General features: G+C 42.2%; 1 protein-coding gene across 3 annotated transcripts in view; it reads left to right on the top strand.

Annotated features, from left to right (window-relative positions):
- Positions 1–20,881, top strand: part of LOC119437531 (saccharopine dehydrogenase-like oxidoreductase) — a 134,749-nt gene that overhangs the window by 48,058 nt on the left and 65,810 nt on the right. For 2 of the 3 annotated variants that reach the window (XM_049660670.1, XM_037704536.2), the window contains exon 2: positions 20,247–20,353. In XM_049660670.1, coding sequence (XP_049516627.1) covers positions 20,247–20,353 — 107 coding nt within the window. Of the gene's footprint in view, positions 1–10,670; positions 10,844–12,370; positions 12,413–17,013; positions 17,112–20,246; positions 20,354–20,881 lie in introns of those variants that run through there. The other variant, XM_049660671.1, reaches the window with a different exon arrangement.

The following is a 20,881-nucleotide window of genomic DNA, read 5'->3' as shown; positions in this document are numbered from 1 at the left end:
GTGTGGAGATAAGAGACGGTGCGGGCGGAGCGACGAGCGCGGTTGTTGGCAGAGTAGAAGTGCCCCCCCCCCCCCCCCGGATCCCTCCGGCCCTGGCTCCCCGCTTCCTTGCGTGCGCGTGGGAGATTGAGTGCGTTCGCTCTCCGTGACAGCGCGCGTCCCCGCACGCTTCAGCTCGGGCATATGGCGCGCGGCGATGATTTTATCTATAGGGAACCTCACGGCGACGGCGACGCCGACGGCAGAAATCTGGTTGAAGTGTCCATATAATTTCTATCGCAATAAAAGTGAATTGATGCATTTTTGTTAATTATTCGATTATGCATTTCAATTGCTTATGAAAGGAATATCCACCTCTTCGAGTAGACCAACTCACGAACTAGAATTGCGCTATCTGCCACAGGCAACCTTTAAGAATTTTTGAAAGTGTTCGCTGAAACACACTATATATATATATATATATATATATATATATATATGAGACGAAAGGGAACCGAGGGGCTCGATTTTTATTAATCATATCATAAGAAGCCAACAAACAATGACACCAAGAACAACATAGGGGAAATTACTTGTACTTATTATTTGAATTAAAGAAATTATAAATTAATGGAAATGAAAACTGATGAAAAAAAAACAACTGGCCGCAGGTGGGGAACGAACCAATGTCTTCGCATTACGCGTGCGATGCTCTCACCATTGAGCTACCGCGGAGCCGTTTTCCCATCCGCTTTCTGGGGTATTTATGTTTTACAGCTAAACTAACCCTGGAAGTGTTAGCCAGCGCCACCACTCACAAACCTAGGGGCGGATGTGGAACATCCTTTCTGCCGCAGGCGTCACGAGCACGTGATCTTCTTGGGTGATGGCAACTGGTCAATAAACCCACATATGCTACCTGAAGGCATCAATGTTGCCGGATTCGAGCCCTCGTTATGTAATGAACGAGAAGACAGGGATATATATATATATATATATATATATATATATATATATATAATTGGCGGCAAATTTTTCTACTTGCTTGAAATATGGCAGTGCCAAATCACCCTTGAATTTTGTAAGGTGTATTTTTTGCACAAAACAGCCTTTTACCTCCCTGACCCTTATCAAAATGACTATTGAAATGTTGATGGCACATGGTTGACGAATTGTTGACACAATATCCTTTCAATAACGCCTCAATTGTTCTTGAACGTGCACAACAATAAAGTTGTTGAGCACTTCACAACAGTAAAGTCATTAACTAATTGTTGTTGACGTATTGTTGAATAATATTGAGTATTATGGAGCATTGTTGAGCAATATTGGGATTCAATATATATCTGAAAAACACACACACACGTAGACGTGTGTGTGTTTTGCACATATTGTTTTATTGTTCACTTAATCACCACTAAATATATAGAGTATGTCCCATAACTTGAACCAAACGCGTATCTCTCGAGTCGTAAGGCGGGGGGGGGGGGCACTTGCCAACCACCCTTACTTGCCCCCCCCCCCCCCTGCCTTCCAGCAGGTATATACGATTATGGTTCAAGTTACGTGAAACATCCTGTATATATGTAGCATTACTTGAGTCTTCAAGGCGACGAAGAGGAACCAATACCGTAATCAAGGACAGATGCCGCTCGAAAACTTCGAATGCTCACCCGGGATATCACGTTCTCCCTGTGGAACGCAGGAAGTTTTCAAAGCAACCGGCTGCACAACTTAGACTCCTCTCTACGCCTTTGCATCCCAACTGGACTCTGCCGTCGAGAAGCTACCCTACTTTTTCGAATATGGCTAGGAGTGGCCTTTACTAAGTCTTTTGCGTTCCGAATCGGATGGACCGACGACGCCTCGTGTGATGACTGTGGTAGCGAGGAGACTCTTCAGCACCTTCTCTGTGACTGTCCTCGCTACAATTTACAGAGATGATCGCTCGTACACGGGATAGCGCGTTTTGACCATAGACCTCTAACAGAGGAACTTATTTTAGAATGCCGACATCACAAGCCATCGCAGCGGAGGGCGACGAGGGCACTGCTGCAGTTTCTAAGGGCAACAGCCTTAGACAAGCGGCAGTAGCCCGGACAGATGTTTATAGCGCTGCAAGTGCTACTGTGCTGTGCCACCTGTGACCGAATGTGATTGTGTATATGTGCTCCTTTATTTCTCTATCTCTACTTTCCTGTCACTTTACCTCCCCCTCCCCTCTCTCCCCAGCGTAGGGTAGCAAACCGGATCTTCCCATCTGGTTAACCTCCCTGCCTTTCCCCTTTCTTCTGCCTCTTTCTCTCTCTCTCTCTCTCTCTTGAGTCGAGAAGCTGAAGTTGAGGAGGGGAAGGTGTGCTTGTTTGTCGGTGACGTGTGCGGAACGGCAACATTTAGACCGAGCAGAATGTCAACAAGGGGAGACACTATGTAGTCACTGTCAGGAACGGATGGTGATTCCCACAAGATGACACATGTGGTGGATTGTGGTTGTAACCGCACACAATCGATTGATCACAAGTGAAGGGGCGTTACAGCTGAAATACTGGCAAGATCAGGAAATTCAAATAGAGTTACGCCGATAGCACAGTCTATGAGCGCCGATTGAGTCGACGAAATATCCAATCCAAGAATGACGTCATTGGCGTATCGCTCGAGGTTGGCATACTTAGAAAAACATCACCAGTCCTTATCCTGTTGAGAAAATGAGGGCAAGCGAAGCTTGTGGCAAGATGACGCTGTCGCAGGCGTTCCGCTTCGTTTGCCCTAAATTCAGGGTCGGCGGCTCTTCACTGACGTTTGGCCTCAACATCGCGCTCCCACAACTCGGGGTCCGCGTGGCTCCTTGCTGACGTTTCGCCTGGGCTACGGAAGCCGTCACGCTAGAATCAGCATGCTAGAATCGGACGACAAGCTTCGCTTACCCCCATTTTCTCGACAGAGGAAGGGCTCTTGATTTTGTCTCTTTGTATCCACGTATGACAAGGGTAGTTCAAGGAAGCGTTACAGGTCCCCGTGCCCATAGAGGTATGTGCCATTGAGCTTGGACCCTTTCTGCACTGTCGCCAGGATCGGCCCACAGTAAAGGGCTATGTGCCATTGAGCTTGGACCCTTTCTGCACTATCACCAGGATCGGCCCACTTCATCTGCCCCTGTATCTGCCTTTTGAACGTCGCTATTGGAAATGACAAATAAAACTTCAGCGTACTAGAAGTTACAGCTTGAGTGATATTGTCAAGAAACATTGGGAAGAACTCGGAAACAATATTTTTGGGGAATTTGTTTGGAGAGTAACTAGCGTATGTAGTCAAAGGGTTGGCGCCAGAGACCGCATTTTTTTTAATTTGACGGGTTGCCCGGATGATCTCGTTTTTTCTCGCAACTTGTCATAGTGGTTTTTGATGTGAAGCAGACACCATTTACTATTTTGTTTGCTCATCTCTTTTGTTTATATCAAGTACGGAGTATTGCATGTACGGTACGGTATATTGAACTCTACGTTCATACCACAGTTGTACTCGATCGTGCCTACGGGTGACTAAATTTCATTGTCAACTTGCCGGAATGTTCTCGTTTTAGGTGCCCGGATAACGGCTTTGGCTTTTGGCTGAAGGTCACTTGAAGGTCGCCGACAACAGGAGCTAAAAGCATTGCTTGCTTAAAACAGTAGGCAACCTTAAACTTTGACTTAGGTGTCTCTTATTGGCACTCGCACCTTGGCGTTGGTGTTTTGTGCTTTGTTCAGCGGCAGAGGCGTAACCAGGGTGGGGGGCTGATGGGGCTTCAGCCACCCCCCCCCCCGAAATTGGCCCGTTGCATATGTTCAAAAATGTAAACAAGGTTCTTAAATGACATAGATCCATCAAAATACCTGTCCTCAACTTGTTAATTTCATGGCCTTTACGTTTTTCATATGAGCTGCATGCACTGCGTTGCTGGTTTTGAACTGACATAGTTCTGAAGTTCGCGTTATATTTTCTGTACTTATTAAATGGACAACAAAAAAACGCGGAAGCATTGATATCAGTTATTTCTGCCACAATTCTGGGTGCATACAAATATATTTTTTATGACAAAATACATACTTTACTTCAGTGGCGTAGCCAGAAATTTTGTTCGGGGGGGGGGGGGGGGGCTCAGGTTTCAGCGCGGCCTCCTCCTTATAGAATTTGTCGAGGGATGAAATACATGAATAATAACTGCATTGCCATTGCCAATGCCATTGTATATTAGATGCTGTAATCGAATTATTAAATGTTGCGCACTGTGAATACAAGTATGTATTTTTTCATACAAAATATATTAGTATGTACCCAAAATTGTGGCAGAAATAACTGATATCAATGCTTCCGCGTTTTTTTTGTTCATTTAATTAGTACAGAAAATATCACGCGAACTTTAGAACTATATCAGTTCAAAACCAGCAACACAGTGCATGCACCTGATATGAAAAACGTAAAAGCCATGAAATTAACAAGTTGAAGACAGATATTTTGATGGATCTTTGTCATTCAAGAACCTTGTTTACATTTTTGTATATATGCAACGGCCAGGGAAAACCTGAATGACGCTGTCCTTCGTTGCAAAGGATTGCGCGGGAACAGCTGTTACCGGTCGTGTATTGTGAGTAATTGCACCGAAATTATAGTCGCCCCAGTGAGTACGTATAAAAAGCAGGAGTTCTGCAAAATATACATTAGAAATGCGAAGATAAAATAGAATATATAAATGCGAAGATACAACTTAATAAAGGGCAAAAAAGTGTCGCTGGAAACAAAGTTCACTGCTTGTATACACAAAATCTCGCAATAACATATTTAAGTATATGAATAAGTCTCAATAAATCTACGTATTTAAGCAAACGCCACTGTAATAATGCGTCAAACAAACATCTTCTGCTCTCTTGGGTTTAAGTGCTAGGCACGCCATAGCGCAGGGCTTCGGATTAATTTTGACCACCTGGGGTTGTTTAACGGGCACTACAACGCAAGCACACGGGCGTTTTTGCATTTCGCCTCCATCAAAATGCGGCCGCCGCGGACGGGATTCAATCCCTTCAGGCATATAAAGACAGAGCATCCAGGAAGAACAACACTATGAACGCAGAAATCATGATGTGTACTTTGGCCATGCTGCGGTCGCGACAGCACCATATGGGTAGAATAATAGAGGAAGATGCGGAAATCAGTACGAAAATGTGTATTTTAACTGCCTGCACAGCGGCAACAATTATTCTGCGCCCAAAATTAACGAAGGGTATTGCTTCGTTTTAAAAAGAAGTCAAATAAGGTCGATAAAAAGGAAAGAAAAGGACAAACGAAAGCCACAGATGATGCGGCAAGTTGACTACCCAATATCCGAGTGTGCTTGTTCGGAAACGCCGCATGCATGGGCCGGGCTTATATGAGCAAGGTTGGTCAAAATTAGTTATTGATGTCCTGGTAATTTTTGTATTCGCATGATAATTTTTATCATGATGTTAACTGTTACAATAAAAGGCGAAAACTTCTGCGATTTTAAAACCTAATGAAAAGTCAAACGTTTTCATAATTACGAGCTTATGGACGTGAAGGAACAGAGATTCAATTCATTTCACTTCACTTTATTACCTTAAAGACCCCATTGGAGCTCAGCTCACATGCGAAGAAGTGCTCCGAAAATACCAGTATTTTCGGCGGGGGCTTTGCTTAAATCCATAGAACCGCTGTCTCTATAGCCACATACCTTGTCGCCCGCAAAAAAGAACTGTCTCAATAATAGGCCGTTAACTTTCTTCAGTTTTCTCTTATTTAATTTGCCTGCCCTGGTCCAGCTGATCGATCACATTGGGCGCGCTACCTGAAGACGTTTTGAGAAAATTATCAGCTGCCAGCTGACAGTCATGGTGATATTTAGTATTTTCGTGTGTGTGGAAGATTGCGAGCGCATGCTTCCATTTCTGGAACGGCTTGGGCACAATGGCTCCAGTGTGCGCATGTTGGCCCAAGTTTATAATACCATTAAACCCATAAAGTTCCAGAATTGAATATCTGAAGCACGCCTTTGGAAATGTCAGTGCACCTTTCGCGTCAAAAGTTAATTAGAATTTTATGCCCACAAAGTTCGGCATTGAAATCCATGCGCGCCGTAGCTTCCACGGCCGCTGCGAGATGCCGCGACGCGCCCGCTCGCTATATAAAAGTCCTTGAAACTTTGTGCTCGGATAGGGCTCCTTGCGTTATGTGACTGCAAGCGCAGAAGCGTTACCACGAAATCCAGCCCGATTTTGCAATGTTAGTACCGAAATGTCTTTTCGAGCGTGAAAAAGACATTGTAGACAAAATCGTGAATGATTCCCGGCGCCGGTGGTTGTTTTGGGGGGCGCCAGGAAAAAATTTAATATGATATACAATGGCATTGGCAATGGCAATGTAGCTATTATTCATGTATTTGATCCCTCGACAAATTCTATAAGGAGGAGGCCGCGCTGTAACCAGAGCCCCCCCCCCCCTCCTGAACAAATTTTCTGGCTACGCCACTGGTCAGCGGTAATCAGTGACTTCTGAATAATTCTAATTATTCCAGACACTTCAGTAACTCAACTTGTAACTAAGCTTATGCTTTGATATCATGTCCATAATGAAACCCATGAATTTTGCACTGCATATGCACTACTTTTTTTTTCTTTTTTCCGGTTTTATTTTTAATCTCGTCTAAGCTAATTAGTTATAATTATCCCAGACACTTCAGCAACTCAGCTTGTAACAAAACGTATGCTTTGATATCATGTCTATAATGAAACCTATGAATTCTGTACGGCACCATTTTTTTTCTATTTTTTTATTTACTTGGATTGCGTCCCTGGTCGTCTCAGCTAATTAATTCTAATTATTCCAGACACTTCAGTAAATCAACTTGAAACTAACCTTATGCTCTGATATCGTATCTATAATGAAATTCGTGAATTTTGTACTGTACTATTTTTTCTGATTTATTTTCACTATACCGATCATCTCAGGAGGTGAACCGGAAGTGCGGCGCAAAGAACGGGTGTCACTAGATGCTCGTGCCACTAAAAATTCCCGATACAGCTTTCTGTTGCTCAATACGTTCAACATAAAAGTGATTTTTCTTCTTTTTCTTTTTTTCCGAGCGCGAAAGAAGCCCGCGAATACACGCAAAATTGCCGCGCACCTAGCCGCTCGAGGCACTATGCGTGTATCCGCGGGCTTCTTTCACACTCGAAAAACTCTTTTATATAGCACGTTTTGGACAACAGAAAGCTGTATCGGGAGTTTTTCCTGTTGCTCTATAATTTTCTGAATGACACTTTTCATCTTATAATATCTGAGAAGCTGATTAACTATTTAATGCTAATTATCTAATTATTTATCTAATGCCAAAAATAATTTGAGTATCTGTAAGCGACGGCAAACAACATTACCTTGGTTTTGTCCAGTTGCGTGGCATTTGCATATGTTTAAGTTGGTGCTAGAAAGTTGGGACACCCTGTATATACTATGTGTTCAAAATTAGGCCTTACGAAATTTTTAAAAATCGCTTGTGGCAGGTAGCATAATTCTTATAGCTGAGCTTGGTTATTCGACGAGACGGACATTAGTAACACAAGAAATTGAAACTCATATTTTAATAAATAACAAAAATTGACTAATAAACTTCTTAATTAATTACTTTACGACCTATTTGCAATTTATTAATTGTAGCCGGTGAGTTTGGAAGACGCATCCACCTGAAATTGATTTCCAATTTAGATAACACCAGTTTCGAGATATTATATCCCAAAGTGTGGGACGAAATACATGGTCGTTCTAGTTACTTTTGTGCTTCAATGTATAAAACAGCATTTTGGTAACAAAGTAAGTGTAACAGTGCATTTTTACGGCGAGTTTGATGGCGCATATCTCCAAACTGGTGTCATTCTGCAAATTCTTTCCAAGTGGACACGCCTGACAAGCTCACCGGCTACTATTCGTAAATTGCAACATGTGTCGTAAAGTAATAAAATAAAAAGGTAATTAGTGATTTTTCTTAATTAGTTAAATCTATGTTTCGATTGCTCGTGCTACTACTAACTTAACCTGATTGAATAACCCAGCTCAATGATAAGAATTATGCTACCTGCCACAGGTGATTTCTAAAAATTCCGTAAAACCCAAAGATGAACACCCTGTATGGATATATATAGGCACAAAGTTGGAGCAGAAGACAAACGTCTCTACAAGCAGTGACCATTGACCGATGATTGGACACATCCTGGATTCCCATCGGCGTCTATTTATGAGTGCCCTGTCTGTGTTAGAAAACGGCATTGCCTCCATGTTAAATATGGGCAAGATGGTGGGAAAATAAATATGTTTTTTAAAGAGTGCGCTTCGTTTAGTTGTTAGCCCTTAGCGCACAATAGAATGAAACAAGAAGTTTGGGTGATATCTGCGACGTGGTGTCATATTTTACATGAAGCCCTAGGTCTATTCTGTAACACAGACGGGGTGCTGGCCGATGTGCTGGAAAACTTCTTGACCAGCAAGCACAATCTACGCTGTTATACTTTACCGGTGACAAATCGTAGCGCAGAAGCACAGGTACAAATGTTTAAAGAATGGGACAGCATGCTGTCTACCGTTTGTCATGATGTCAAACAAACAAGCACGAACAGCGACAATTGTGTACATTGCTGGTCAATAGGTCATTTCGCGCCTGTTGCTTCACGTATTAAAAAAAAGTATTTCTTTTTAATCCAAACGATGAAAACTGTGCGCGCACACAGGGCGCGACATTTGCGACGTTTGAATTTCGCGCTATATCCCGCGCGCTCCGTACGTGCCCGGCCGGTGCACTGCGTTACCGCGATTAAGAAAATAGTTTCTCAAAGAAGCTAAGAAGAAAACTTTCATACTCTTGCAAACCACAGAAATTGTTGAGAAATACCATTATATTACAAGATTTGTTAATAAACATTGCAATTGATGTCTATGCAAGTGTGTATTTGTATGCGCGTTTTTGTGTGAATGCGCGTTAGCGCTGTTGACTCGGCGCGAGACTAAATACCGACCGCAACATCGCCTAAAGTTAGCGGTATAGAAAACACTATGCTGGCAACTCTGAGCTGCTCCCCAAAACTAGTTCTTTCATGTACCCAGAATGGAGGCCGAAATTCCCTAGTCAAGTCGACCAGTTGAACAGGCGAACTGAAACTCGCTGGGCATATTTTTTCGCTGCTGCCCATGTGATTAATGATGGACCCGCCTATGCGCATTGTTCTGTTTATAATATTTTCTGTGTTTGTTTGTTTGTTTTAGCCAGGATTGCGTTATTTCGCGAGCGCTCACATGAATTCACGCGTAGATTGTTAAATCAACGACTTCATCTTCGGCGATGCCTTATGTCTTGTGCGGCATGTGCGATCATTTGGATGAATCGTCTTGGTGGCGACGATTGTTGACCCTTTTTGTGTATGCAAGTGGTCGATTGTGCGTGATAAGGAATCGGTTGGTCGCATTAACCTGTGTGTGTGTTTATTTGACCAGAAATTTAGTTCGCTCCGCCGTAATGCTTCAGGCTCTTTCTATGTTCTCAAATTGCGCAATCTGTTCACATCTGTGCGCCCACTAACCTCATGATTCCAAAAAGTCACGTTAGAAACATGAACTTTCCGTTTTCTTGAACCAGTAAGCTGTTGCCGGTTAGAGCTACGGGAAGTCCGCGTGGCAGGTCGAAAAAGTAAGGCGACTGTTGCAATGCACCTGTAGATCGTGAGCGCGTTTGTCAACGCAGATTATAGGCTGACTTTATTTGAACTTGTGAATCGATAAGTCGCGCAGTGTGTGCTGCTATGAGATGCAGAATATGCAAAGGCACAAACGGAACCGAGATCGAGTTTTCTCAGACGTGCAAAATTTTTACAGTAATCGGTTCAGGTCAGCCTGCTAGCTGGAACCGTGCAGTGCTGATGACATGCTGATTGCAAAATAAACTGCACCACCATAAGCTTAGCAACTGCCTTGCGGAATAGATAGCATTACATTTGCTAAATGTTTTGAGCATCAACAAGATCGAACGACCTACAGAACGCTGATTTACGCACAGCAAGATATGTCAAGGACGGGTGGGAGGGCAGGTAGGTGAATGGCCTCGAAGTCCAAGCAGAAAAAAAAAATATAGGAATGCTAGGCGCCGCCACGCCGTTCAAAAATCAGGTGAATGTTGAAGAGTGCGACAGTGACTCACGTAACAGAAAATAATTTTAAGAATGGGGGGGGGGGGGGGAGGGGACCGTATAAAAGGCGTCAAGAACGATTCGAGAGAGCGTCTCGTCACTGCCCGATCGCTCAACACCAGACGGCCGTGGCCAGTCGCCTAGCTGAGGCTCACCTACCCTGTCGTTACACGTGCTAACTTAGATTTCTCATAAATAAATGCAACATAGTTTCATTTCTCTTCAGAATAAGTTGCAAGTGTAAACCTTGCGCCCACGTTCATCTCCTGCGTGCACACATGTTGAAATCTGGCGCACGCACGTACGAGGAGGGGGAGGCGATAAGAAGGCGAGCGCGCACGCAGTCGCGTGACTTCACTAGGGACATCTCCGCCTCGCAAATCTAGGGAACCGCACAAGACGAGATCTGGCAACACTGGTGTGTTCTGGTGGGGATTTAGTCGCTCCCGTTGACTCGGGCGCATTCCCGGAGTTTGTGCGTGCGGCGTATGGCGTGCGGCTTGCGTGATGAGTTTGCTGCGTTTTCTGTGCCCTTTGCTTGCCTCGCTGTGGCATCTTTGGTATATTCCAACTTGTTGCTCGCTCTTTATGGGCTACTCATTGCCTCGAAGATCACCATGATCGCCTCCGACTCAGCGACATCGAAGGTGAGTGAGTGTTTCGGATTCCCCTTGCTCGTTCATTGCGACGCGATGAACGAAAGCGCGAAAAAAGTACGCACAACGCCCGTGCGTGTCTTCCACGCGCCTCTTTGCTCGTTTTCATTACTGGTAATATCCTTCCGTTGCGAGAATTGGTTGTGCAACAATAGATTTGTGATATTGAACATGGAGTTTTGTCCTGATTTAACTTCACAGCGCGCTTGTGGCCACGCAAAGTAGCATGTGAAGCCAGCTGAAGCAGGGCATGTTGTGCGCGCCATGATTTTTGGTACGGCGTTCCAGCACCGGTTGAAATTAGCCTTATTAATCAGCGCTAGTGCTGTGCCGTTTTGGTGGAAACAATGCGACGTTAAATCAGCCGAACTGTTCTGTAATCAAGTATATTTCGTTCTTGCCACGCCGGCCATTGACGTGCATCTACTACATGGCGTGTTGGGATCAGCGAAAATATGCGCGGGGCGTTTTGCCGTTCGAATGTATTCTGCTGTGCTGTTCGCTTCAGGATCGAGTGCCCCGAGTCCGCTGACACGCCGAGCGTTAGACACACGCCGTGGCGCGATAATAATAAAGAATTGCAAGGGTGTATATGCGATTCTATATGATAGGTGAGACAGAAAAGGTGAGGTACCGGTGCTAGGTGAGGTACCGGAGCTAGCGAATGCTGTGAAATGATTAGGTTATGTGTGGTTTGTTTTCCGCGGGTACGCGCGTGCTCAACTTTTTTTTTTTTTTTTACCCATTATCTCCCTTCGACGCCATCGAGGGCTTCGCCCAAACGGCTTCGCGTAGGCGCTCTATATTCACGGTAAAGGCAGATTCTGTGGGATTCTATGTTCTGCTTTAGTGGGATAAAACACTCAAGATAATGTTATCGCGTGAAGTTTCAGCCTTTGGTACTACAGTAACTGATTGATATCACTAAGTTCGAAAATCAGTAAAGGAACGATATGCTTGGGCACATTTGTCATGTCATCCCACTGTGCTTCCAGCGGCATGTAGGCGTTATTGACAACATAAATATCAAAGTTAGCAAGGCCTTTTATGACTATAAAAGTAGACAGCTATTTTTGCTTTGAATTCGCACACTATAAAGAGGAGAGAGAGTGAAAGGGGAGCGCATCCTTGTGAACTAAATGATGCTTTGACACAAGCTTGGAACAATGGTTTGTTGGTGGAGCAGTTCTGTGGAATACTTTGAAAGTAAGCAAACTTTAGTAGCAGCAGTACGAGGAGTAAAAAAATTCAACACTGGTTTTATATGAAGCAGCTGCCTTTAAGATGTGGCCACAACAGTTCAGTAGATGAGCAAAAATAATTTTAACGTTTAGGAGAGGAATTAAAAATAATTTGCCCACCTCACACTGCCAGTGACAAGAGCAGCCACGCTTTAATGTTTTCAATCAGTCATTTATATCCATCCATTTATGTCAGCCTAATGGTCCATGTAGATGTTTTGATTGTTGATTTTGACTTATAGTGGCTTCACATTTTAATACTGAGATCTATTTTCAGAATAAAAATGAGCCTGGAGACGCCACAGCCGGGATGCGAAAGGTGAATTCTTTGGCCATTCATTGTCTAGCGTCACCATGATCAAATGCACTGATGCCATAAGAATGTATATTGCTGGGAGCCAAGGAAGAACATTGCTGATGCAACCGCAAGCATTTTCTCCATTGATCAGTTGGTGCGCAGTGCCTTCAGTAGCAGCCATGACTTTGATCTCTCAGCTCAGAGTCCTTGCAACTGCACCAGGACAGGGAGCAGATTTCGTTATCACTTGTGAACAAATTAGATGTAGAATGTGCCTTTTCAGAGTATATGCCTGATATACAAGGGGGGTTCAAAAACTTGATATTACCGTTACCACAAATTTGAAACAGGTGTACACATTAGGTGTCAACGTTAGTGCACGTCTTTCCAGTTTTAACAGAATAAAAATATGTCCAATGTAGTACTGCAATTCACCAAAAACAGCAGTGTCCATTGAGAAAGTTGATTGAAGAATGGGCAGTGATCCAGGCTTTCTGCATTTCAAGGGACAAAATTCCAGAGATTGATGGCGACCTGGATGGTGTGCAGTGTCGGTCATTACATACCATAACGAGCTCGGCATGAATCTTCTTGGCATTGTCTCTTAAAATTGGAGAAACCGGATCGCTGCATTTATTTGACTTTTCAATGCATTTATTTGACTTTTCCCCCACGTTCAAATAAAATGAGCAGCATTGAATAGGCCCTTGGCAGCTACTGTATAAAGCTTCTTACAGACCATGAGAAATGTCCACAGCTCCCACTCGGAAATTGTTGGAAGTGTCTCCTGGGCTTTCTTCAAGGACGCACTTGCCTGTTTACAGCGTTATTATGAAGCAGTGCTCAAGTACTCTGGGTTTATGTTTATCGAAAAATTGAATGGGCTTTGTAGGTGTTCATGTTTAACTCTTTGAGGATCACATACTTTCTGGAAGTACGTCCCCCAATTTAAGCGTTATTTTTTTTTATTCTTTATTTGAAGTGAATACACTCCAGGAAGGAGGCCAAAAGGCACAATGCCTGACGAGGGCCTTCTCCCCATTGTAGGCATGTTGCACTCGGAGGGGTTACAAACAAAATGAAAAGTAAATCAATCAATACATTAGGAACATAGCATATGCGGCAACACTTGTTGGCATAACAACAAAACACAAGCAAAAATAAATATAGGGTCATAAAGAAAAGCAAAGCTTAGAGCCACTCCCATGTCAGGTGCCCGAGGGAGTACAATGGCCCCCAACACAGGAGAGGAGAAAAAAAACACAGGGTTAACAACATAAGGTAGGCATAAACAAAAATAAGCAGCCTCCTTGACACAGCACACGTACCCACCAAGGGACAAGACCCATTATGTCATTAATAGTTGTATAATTTTTCTCTTGTAGGCTGTCAGATTTTTATAGTCATAGATAAGATGCTGAAAAACGTTATTTTCATTCAAAAAGGCAATCATCTGGTGTTTAAGGGTCTTGAAGCCGTAATTTGTTCTTACTTTTGGTGCTTTTATTGCGATATGTCGAAGGTTATATGGGTTTAGGGAAGTCTCTGTGGGAAGAAAATTAGGGTCATTATGAATTGCATGATATGTCTTGAGCGCTAGCCGCAAAGTCTTTAACTGAAATATAGATAATATCCTGAAATCATTCCAATACTGGCCTGTACTTTCTAAGTAACCTAGGTTCGCGATTGCTCTAATGGCTCTCTTCTGTAAGAGAAACAAAGAGTTTAAATTTTTTTGTGTTGTATCGCCCCATATTAACAAACAATAATGAAGATGAGATTGTATAAGAGAGAAGTACAATTGTCTTTTAAGCCATGTTGGTAGTAAAACTCTAAATTTATTAATTAGACCAATTGATCGCGAAACTTTCTTTCTTACGTGGTCTACATGGTCGTTCCATAACAAGTTCTCATTAAATATAACTCCAAGGAAGCATATAACGACTGAACGCGTTGAATGGGGCTTGTGTTATATGATATTGTTGGCTCATATTCTAATGCTTTGTTTTTTGCTCTGTATATTACATACTTAGTCTTTTTAACGTTTAATTCTAAGCGGTTAGCACATAGCCATAGTGTTAATTTATCTAACCAATAATTTGCTTTATTTTCTACTGCTTGCAAACTCGTGCCATTGAAGAAAACGTTGGTGTCATCAGCATATAAGGCTATTTCGCAGCTGGGAGAAATATTAACAATATCGTTTATGTGAACAAGAAACAGAATTGGGCCTAATATAGAGCCTTGAGGTACGCCAGTACGTATAAGGCCATAGCTGGAAGATATATCATTAATGTTTGTGAATTGCACTCTGGACGACAGGTAGCTTCGAATAAGACACAGGGCGCAGCCTCGGATCCCATAAAACTCTAATTTACGTAGCAAGACTTCATGACTGACCGAGTCAAAAGCTTTTCGAAAGTCTAAAAATAATCCCAGTGTGACCATTTTGTTTTCTATGTTGTTGATTATTTTGTCTTTTATGTGAAGTAAAGCCTTTTCCGTGGATTTTCCTTTTTGGAAACCGTATTGTTGCTCTGCGATAGCTCCTGTCTTAGTAAAATATGAAATCAGGCGAGTGTTGATAACTTGTTCAGCGATTTTCGAGAAAATGGGCAAAATAGATATGGGGCGATAATTATTAGGATCGTTATAATTTCCAGATTTATGGATCACGCAGACTCTTGCAATCTTCAGTTTCTCTGGAAATCTACCTTCTTTGAGCATTTGGTTGCATATGTGCGATAACAAAGGTGCGATATCGCAGACACTTTTTACTACCACAGCTTTAATATTATCAGCTCCAATGGCGCAATTGTTTTTCAGAAGCATTACATACGTTGCGATTTCAGCATTAGTTGTTGGGGAAAGAAATATCGTAGGTTTTGGATTGCCTTTGAGGTAAGAGACAGGGTCAATGCCAATTCCTTGCATAGGTTGGTTTTCTCCGACTGATAAAAAATACTCATTAAACTTATCTGGTAAAGAACGGCCTTTATAGGTAACACCTTAAATCACAATCTCTGTTGGAGTGGCTTGAGCTCGTTTCGATACTAAACTATTATACGACATCCAAATTTGATTTGGTGAACACTTATTATCAAACGCTTTTGCATAATATTCATGTTTGGCAAATTTTAAATCGGAGTTTAGTTTATTCCTTACAGCTTTGTACGAGTTGAATATATTGATGTCCTTATGTTTCAAAAAGTCCGCAAAGAGCTTATGTTTATGCCTTATTCTTTTGTACAGATCTTTAGTGATCCATGGTTTTTTAGACTTTTTGTATCTGGTGTAAGGGACAAGAGGAAAGGCGATCTCATAAGCATTTCGAAATTTCTCTTCAAAAATATCGTAAGAGTGACTGGGCTCCTCTTCATTCAGGACATCTGACCAGTCCAGTTCTGAAATAATGCATTGGAAGCAGTTTACTGTTTCATCATTAATTTTCCTGTATAAAGAGTGGCGTTTACTACTTGAAGACATATATTTTTTATTCTCGGTTTTTCTCCAGAGTGACTTGTCAAGAAAAAAAAAATGGGCAAATAATTTTTTGGGGTCACCAAGTGACAAAAGTTTCTTAGTGTCCACACTTTTACACTTTGTTTATTGTAGCATGCAAGACAAACTATCATAATCACATTTTTTAAATGTAATGACATTTGCAAAACCTTAAACTAGGTGAATACTCCCAAACTACTGCAGTGAAGGGCACCATAGAGTAAAGAGAAAGATCAGTTTTGCAAGAAGCTAAGGGGTGACAGCACAATCAGGATTTTTGTAGAAGTCAGAAGGTTACAAAATCTGTAACGTGATGCTAGGGGACACTTCATTCTGAAAAGGCATGCTTATTCATACGTTCTGTTGCCACCTCATATGTATGGCTGTGACCACACGATTTGTTTCCACCACGGTACATGCATGGCAGTGAACCTCAAAGGATTAGCAGAGCCAGTCCACTTGCATATTTCTCTTGCAAGACTGAGCATTTCTTGATATATCTGTCATGTTCTGCCTGTGTTAGTGTAACCAGGTTGGCGCGCAACTGCAGTAAATCCTCGTTATAAGCAGTATTTTTTTAAGTAGAGAGGCATAAGAATGGCCATCATAATGCGAGAAGTGCCCTCCAGTAGCATATGAGCTCGTAAAACAAATATAAATATATCATATTCAATTCTGGTCGCATAACCGCATTTGGAGCAACTTCTGCAAGAAAAACTGCAATGAAGTGCTGCACATTTTGATTATGAAAGTTGAGAGACATAATTTTAGTTTCCAGTAGTCTACTTCAAGTTTTTTTTTCACGAACAGTAGGCAGTCTTTTTTTTTCCACTATTTTGTTCCCAAGCAAGCAAAGTTCACATTTTTCACACCAAGAATATTGATGAAGTTATTCTGCCACAGTGGGCTTTTTCTGCTTGTCTTCTGCATATTGTACTAAGTGGAGTCCTCCGGCGCCACTCCACTTTGAAAGCTGGTCATTCTCTGGAAATAAACTTGCGAAAACTTTGAATAAACAAAACAAATGAAACAGTTTGATTATAACAGGGCGTACTGTATGTTGCACTCTTGCATGTGGAATATTGATCTTAAACCTCATGCTGTTTTTCCTTTTTTTACAGGCTTTACCTGTCACAAGTTTCGTGGGACAAACATGGCCTACATTAAGAACACTGGCCTCAATTCTTGCAAGGGACCTGAAGAAGCCAGAAGAGCCCAAGTCTGTGAACAGTTCAAATGTGGTGTTGCAGCCCTCAACATTTTTTATTATGATGTTTCTAGTCACCTGAAAAGCCCAGGTTGAATGGTTCAGACACGGGTATTGTGTTGTGACTAATAATTAATTGCACAAGTGTTGTGCTTTGTATTTTAGTACATTTTTACGTAAATTTTTAATATATTTCTACAAAAGATAGTGTTTCTTCACTATTTTATTTCATAGGTATCTCGCGTCATTTCATGTCAAGACTGTTCCATGACGGCACCCCATTTCATGTTTGTTTGATAAAGTAAAAGCAGGCACAGTGAGAAATTTTACGGAAAATTTGGTTTCATATGTACACCTGAAAGTGAAATCTGTGCTATTGTCAGAGTGGTGCTGTTGGAAAAACTACATATTAACACAAGCTTGTAGTAATAGTTTATTTTGCTATTTCAAAACAATAATAATTAAGAGGTACAAGTTTGCTTAAATTCAGATTGCAACAGCTGTCGGGTAAGGGAACAATGTGCTTTCTTTCATGTAAGCATAAAATCTGATTTCCTGCAAATTCTTCCATTCTAACTTCTTTTGTGGCACTGATCAAAACTTTAAAAAAATTCCTCATAATAGCCATGGTCTATCAGAAATCTTAAGAAGTCAAAATGAATAAATCGCTTGATATATAATGACCTGCCCAGGAACCTAGTAATTGTGGCAGAAAACACAACTGGATTATGCAACAAGCAATTCAGCACAATAAACTGCTGCAATGGCACAACTTATTGTAATTGCCATGTCGTGTCAGAAATAGATAATGTTTAGTAAAATTGGCACATACCATTTAACCAATAAATAAGAGTGTCTCAGTGGGCTCATGCAAATTGTGCCAAGATTAGTATGTCACTGGCTACCCAATAAAGAAAGCAAGTACATTTTAATGTTATTTACTGTCATGCTAGTTTGCTTGTATATTTATTTTCTATTTATTTCAATTTTGAGAAATGTGTTTTACTTTAGGGCCACGCAAACTTTGCATCTCTCGGTATTCAATTTCGTTATTGTATCAAGCTGCTGGCAGTTTGTTGATTGCATTAAGAAGTTTTTGATCTCAAGGCACACATGACTGTACAATTAACAAATGTTTGGCTAGAATAAACAATTCACCTAGAAAAAATGCTTTTTGTCAACATCAATTTTGAGCTGTTGATTTCGTGAAGGAGTATTGACTTTGTGTGTTAAGCTAATTCAAAAACTAGCCTAATGGTTTTGCTAGCAGCTCTAGAATATAGTTTATTACAGGCTATATCTAAAAGTGTGGTTTTGATCCCTGGGTGACCCAGGTCTGCAATACAGAAGTGCCTGGATTTAAATTTGCCGCTGTCCTCTAGAATGCAAGGACCATATAAATGTGGCATCAATGGTAATGCTATGAGACTCAACGTAGCTCAGCGGTATTTTATGAAAAGTCAAGTGCAGTTTTCAACACAACTCAAGAAAAAGCATATTTCACTAGGCTCTCAAGTGATTTCAATAGTTAAGTTCAACACTGCTCCAATAATATTTCAATGGGGTTTCAATATTGACGTTCAACACAGCTCCAACATTACATCAATGGGGTTTTAATATTGGCACTCAATGTATTTCAACAATGTTTCAATAGGCTTTCAATATTGACATTCAACACATCTTCGACAGTTCTTCAATGGGCTTTCAATATTGACATTCAACATGATTTCAACAATCCATCCATGACTTCTCAAATTGAAACGACCCAGTGATGTTTCGACAAAATGTTGTGGGCCAATTATCAACACCGTTCAACAATTTCCTCAATATTATTTCAACAAAACCTCAATGTGCTTTTAATGTCATTTGTTGACGAACAGTGACTTTTCAACATTTCAATTTTTTTTTGTAAGGGGAAATTATTCCAAGGGTGCACTAAGGGTGTCTTGTAATGTGAAAACCTATGTTCAAAATTTTCAGCAAATGTAAGTGTGCAAAAACGGTGTTTTAACATACAATCTACTCTCAAAGGTATCTTCCTTTGTGTGCAATGTTATGTTCGCATATGTTGCTGGCACACAAAGGTATACACATCTCATGGTAGTCCAAAAGGTATAGACAGCCGGGAACAGTTGAACGCTTGTTTATTGCACCCAGGCACCATCGCAGGTGGGAGCCGTGGTACACGTCGAGGGAAGATGAGTTCTTTTTGTCCCCTGCCGAAAAAAGTGCCATCCGCTGGGGAGCGCGTTTCCCGAAACTGCTCTGGAGGAGAATGCGGTGCCGCGTCGGAGGCGAGACGGACCAGAGCGGAGGCCCTAACAGGACACAACACTCTAGCCGCATTTACATGAATGCGACAGAAGCATAGCATATCAAGTTTCAAGCATACCGGATTTCGTGTAAATGAGGTAATTCGCTAGGAATGTTGTATCAAATGCACCAAACAGGGGTAGTTTGAGATGGAAAATGTGCATTTCAGCAGATCATGTATGTAAATAAGGATATCGAACGTGGGATTACAAGTGCGCATTCGCTGTGGGATGACGCCCTGCCAACCAACCAGCAGCCGCCGCTGCCGCACTGCGGTACATCAAAAATCGCGGCTGCAGGAGCCAGCTATGCACGCTTTCTTTACACTCGTGAGTACATCATGCGCGTCGCAACCGTGTGTTCCTTGGCAATAATAAATGAGATTACCATCCACAAGATATTTCATTAGCAGCGTTAACGTATCCAGGTTCACTTTGGGGAGAAATGAGTCGAGATGGCCTCACTCGGCTACCACTGGACCATCGCAACAGTTGCGGACACGCTGTGAAATTCTAATATCCTGGTACAATATGGTACGTTTCTGCAAAGTGCCTCCTCGCGCAAAATTAAGAAGAGCCTGACCAAATGTAGCCGACACCCTGCAGGTACTTTCCGTGCATCTCCCAGTGCGATAGCAAGAGCAGGCTTACCAGAAGCAGAGTGAGAGTGCTAAATTTTAAATAGGACACTAGGTGGCGTTAGCTTGCTGGACAGTAAAATGCGCATTCATGTAAAGGGTGGAGTATAGGTATATGCGATACGGTAACTTGGTGCGAAACGCTTCTACCATATTCATGTAAACGCGGCTAGTAACATGGAAACACTGGCGCGCAGAGGATGCCCTGGACAGTGTGCCCATCATCGTGGCTGACGTGGCAGACGAGGCCTCCCTGGTGTCCATGGCACAGCGAACACGCCTCGTGCTTAACACGGTTGGGCCGGTAAGTACCACAGCGGCTGACTAGCCAGTGCGTCTGTTTGCAAATCGTCCCCGACTGGTTTCCCTACGCTTCAGTGATCATTGTGAAAGGTGTGCGACTATACGTGTTCAGCCCTAGAATGCCCAGTGTTCTAGCTTTTCACTCATACGAAATGATTAATGAGGTACAAGGCCAGTACCACTTCATTGCTGCAGCAGGGTGCCAATAGGAGCTAGTGTAAACCTCATTGCAAACAGAAAAAAAAACAGCGCCGAACACGTGCTAACATGCTTGCGTCCCTTGTATTTAGTCGCTACCTGATTAGACAAGCAGCGATTCCATCGTTCATCAGTATGCTTCTTGTCGTTTAGAACACGATGCGTTGTACCAACAACCATGTCAACTCATCGGAAATTTGCCCGTTTCATTAATTATACCGCTTTAATCGGGACACAACTTTATGGCGGCATGATCTACGAGCTTTCTCAATTGCGTGTTGCAGCATCCGCGTTAAGCACATGAAAACATACACAGCAAATAAAAAGAAAC

Source organism: Dermacentor silvarum, chromosome 1 (genome assembly GCF_013339745.2).
Source record: "Dermacentor silvarum isolate Dsil-2018 chromosome 1, BIME_Dsil_1.4, whole genome shotgun sequence".
Classification (NCBI taxonomy): Eukaryota; Metazoa; Arthropoda; class Arachnida; order Ixodida; family Ixodidae; genus Dermacentor; species Dermacentor silvarum.
This window is presented reverse-complemented; position numbering and strand designations above follow the sequence as displayed.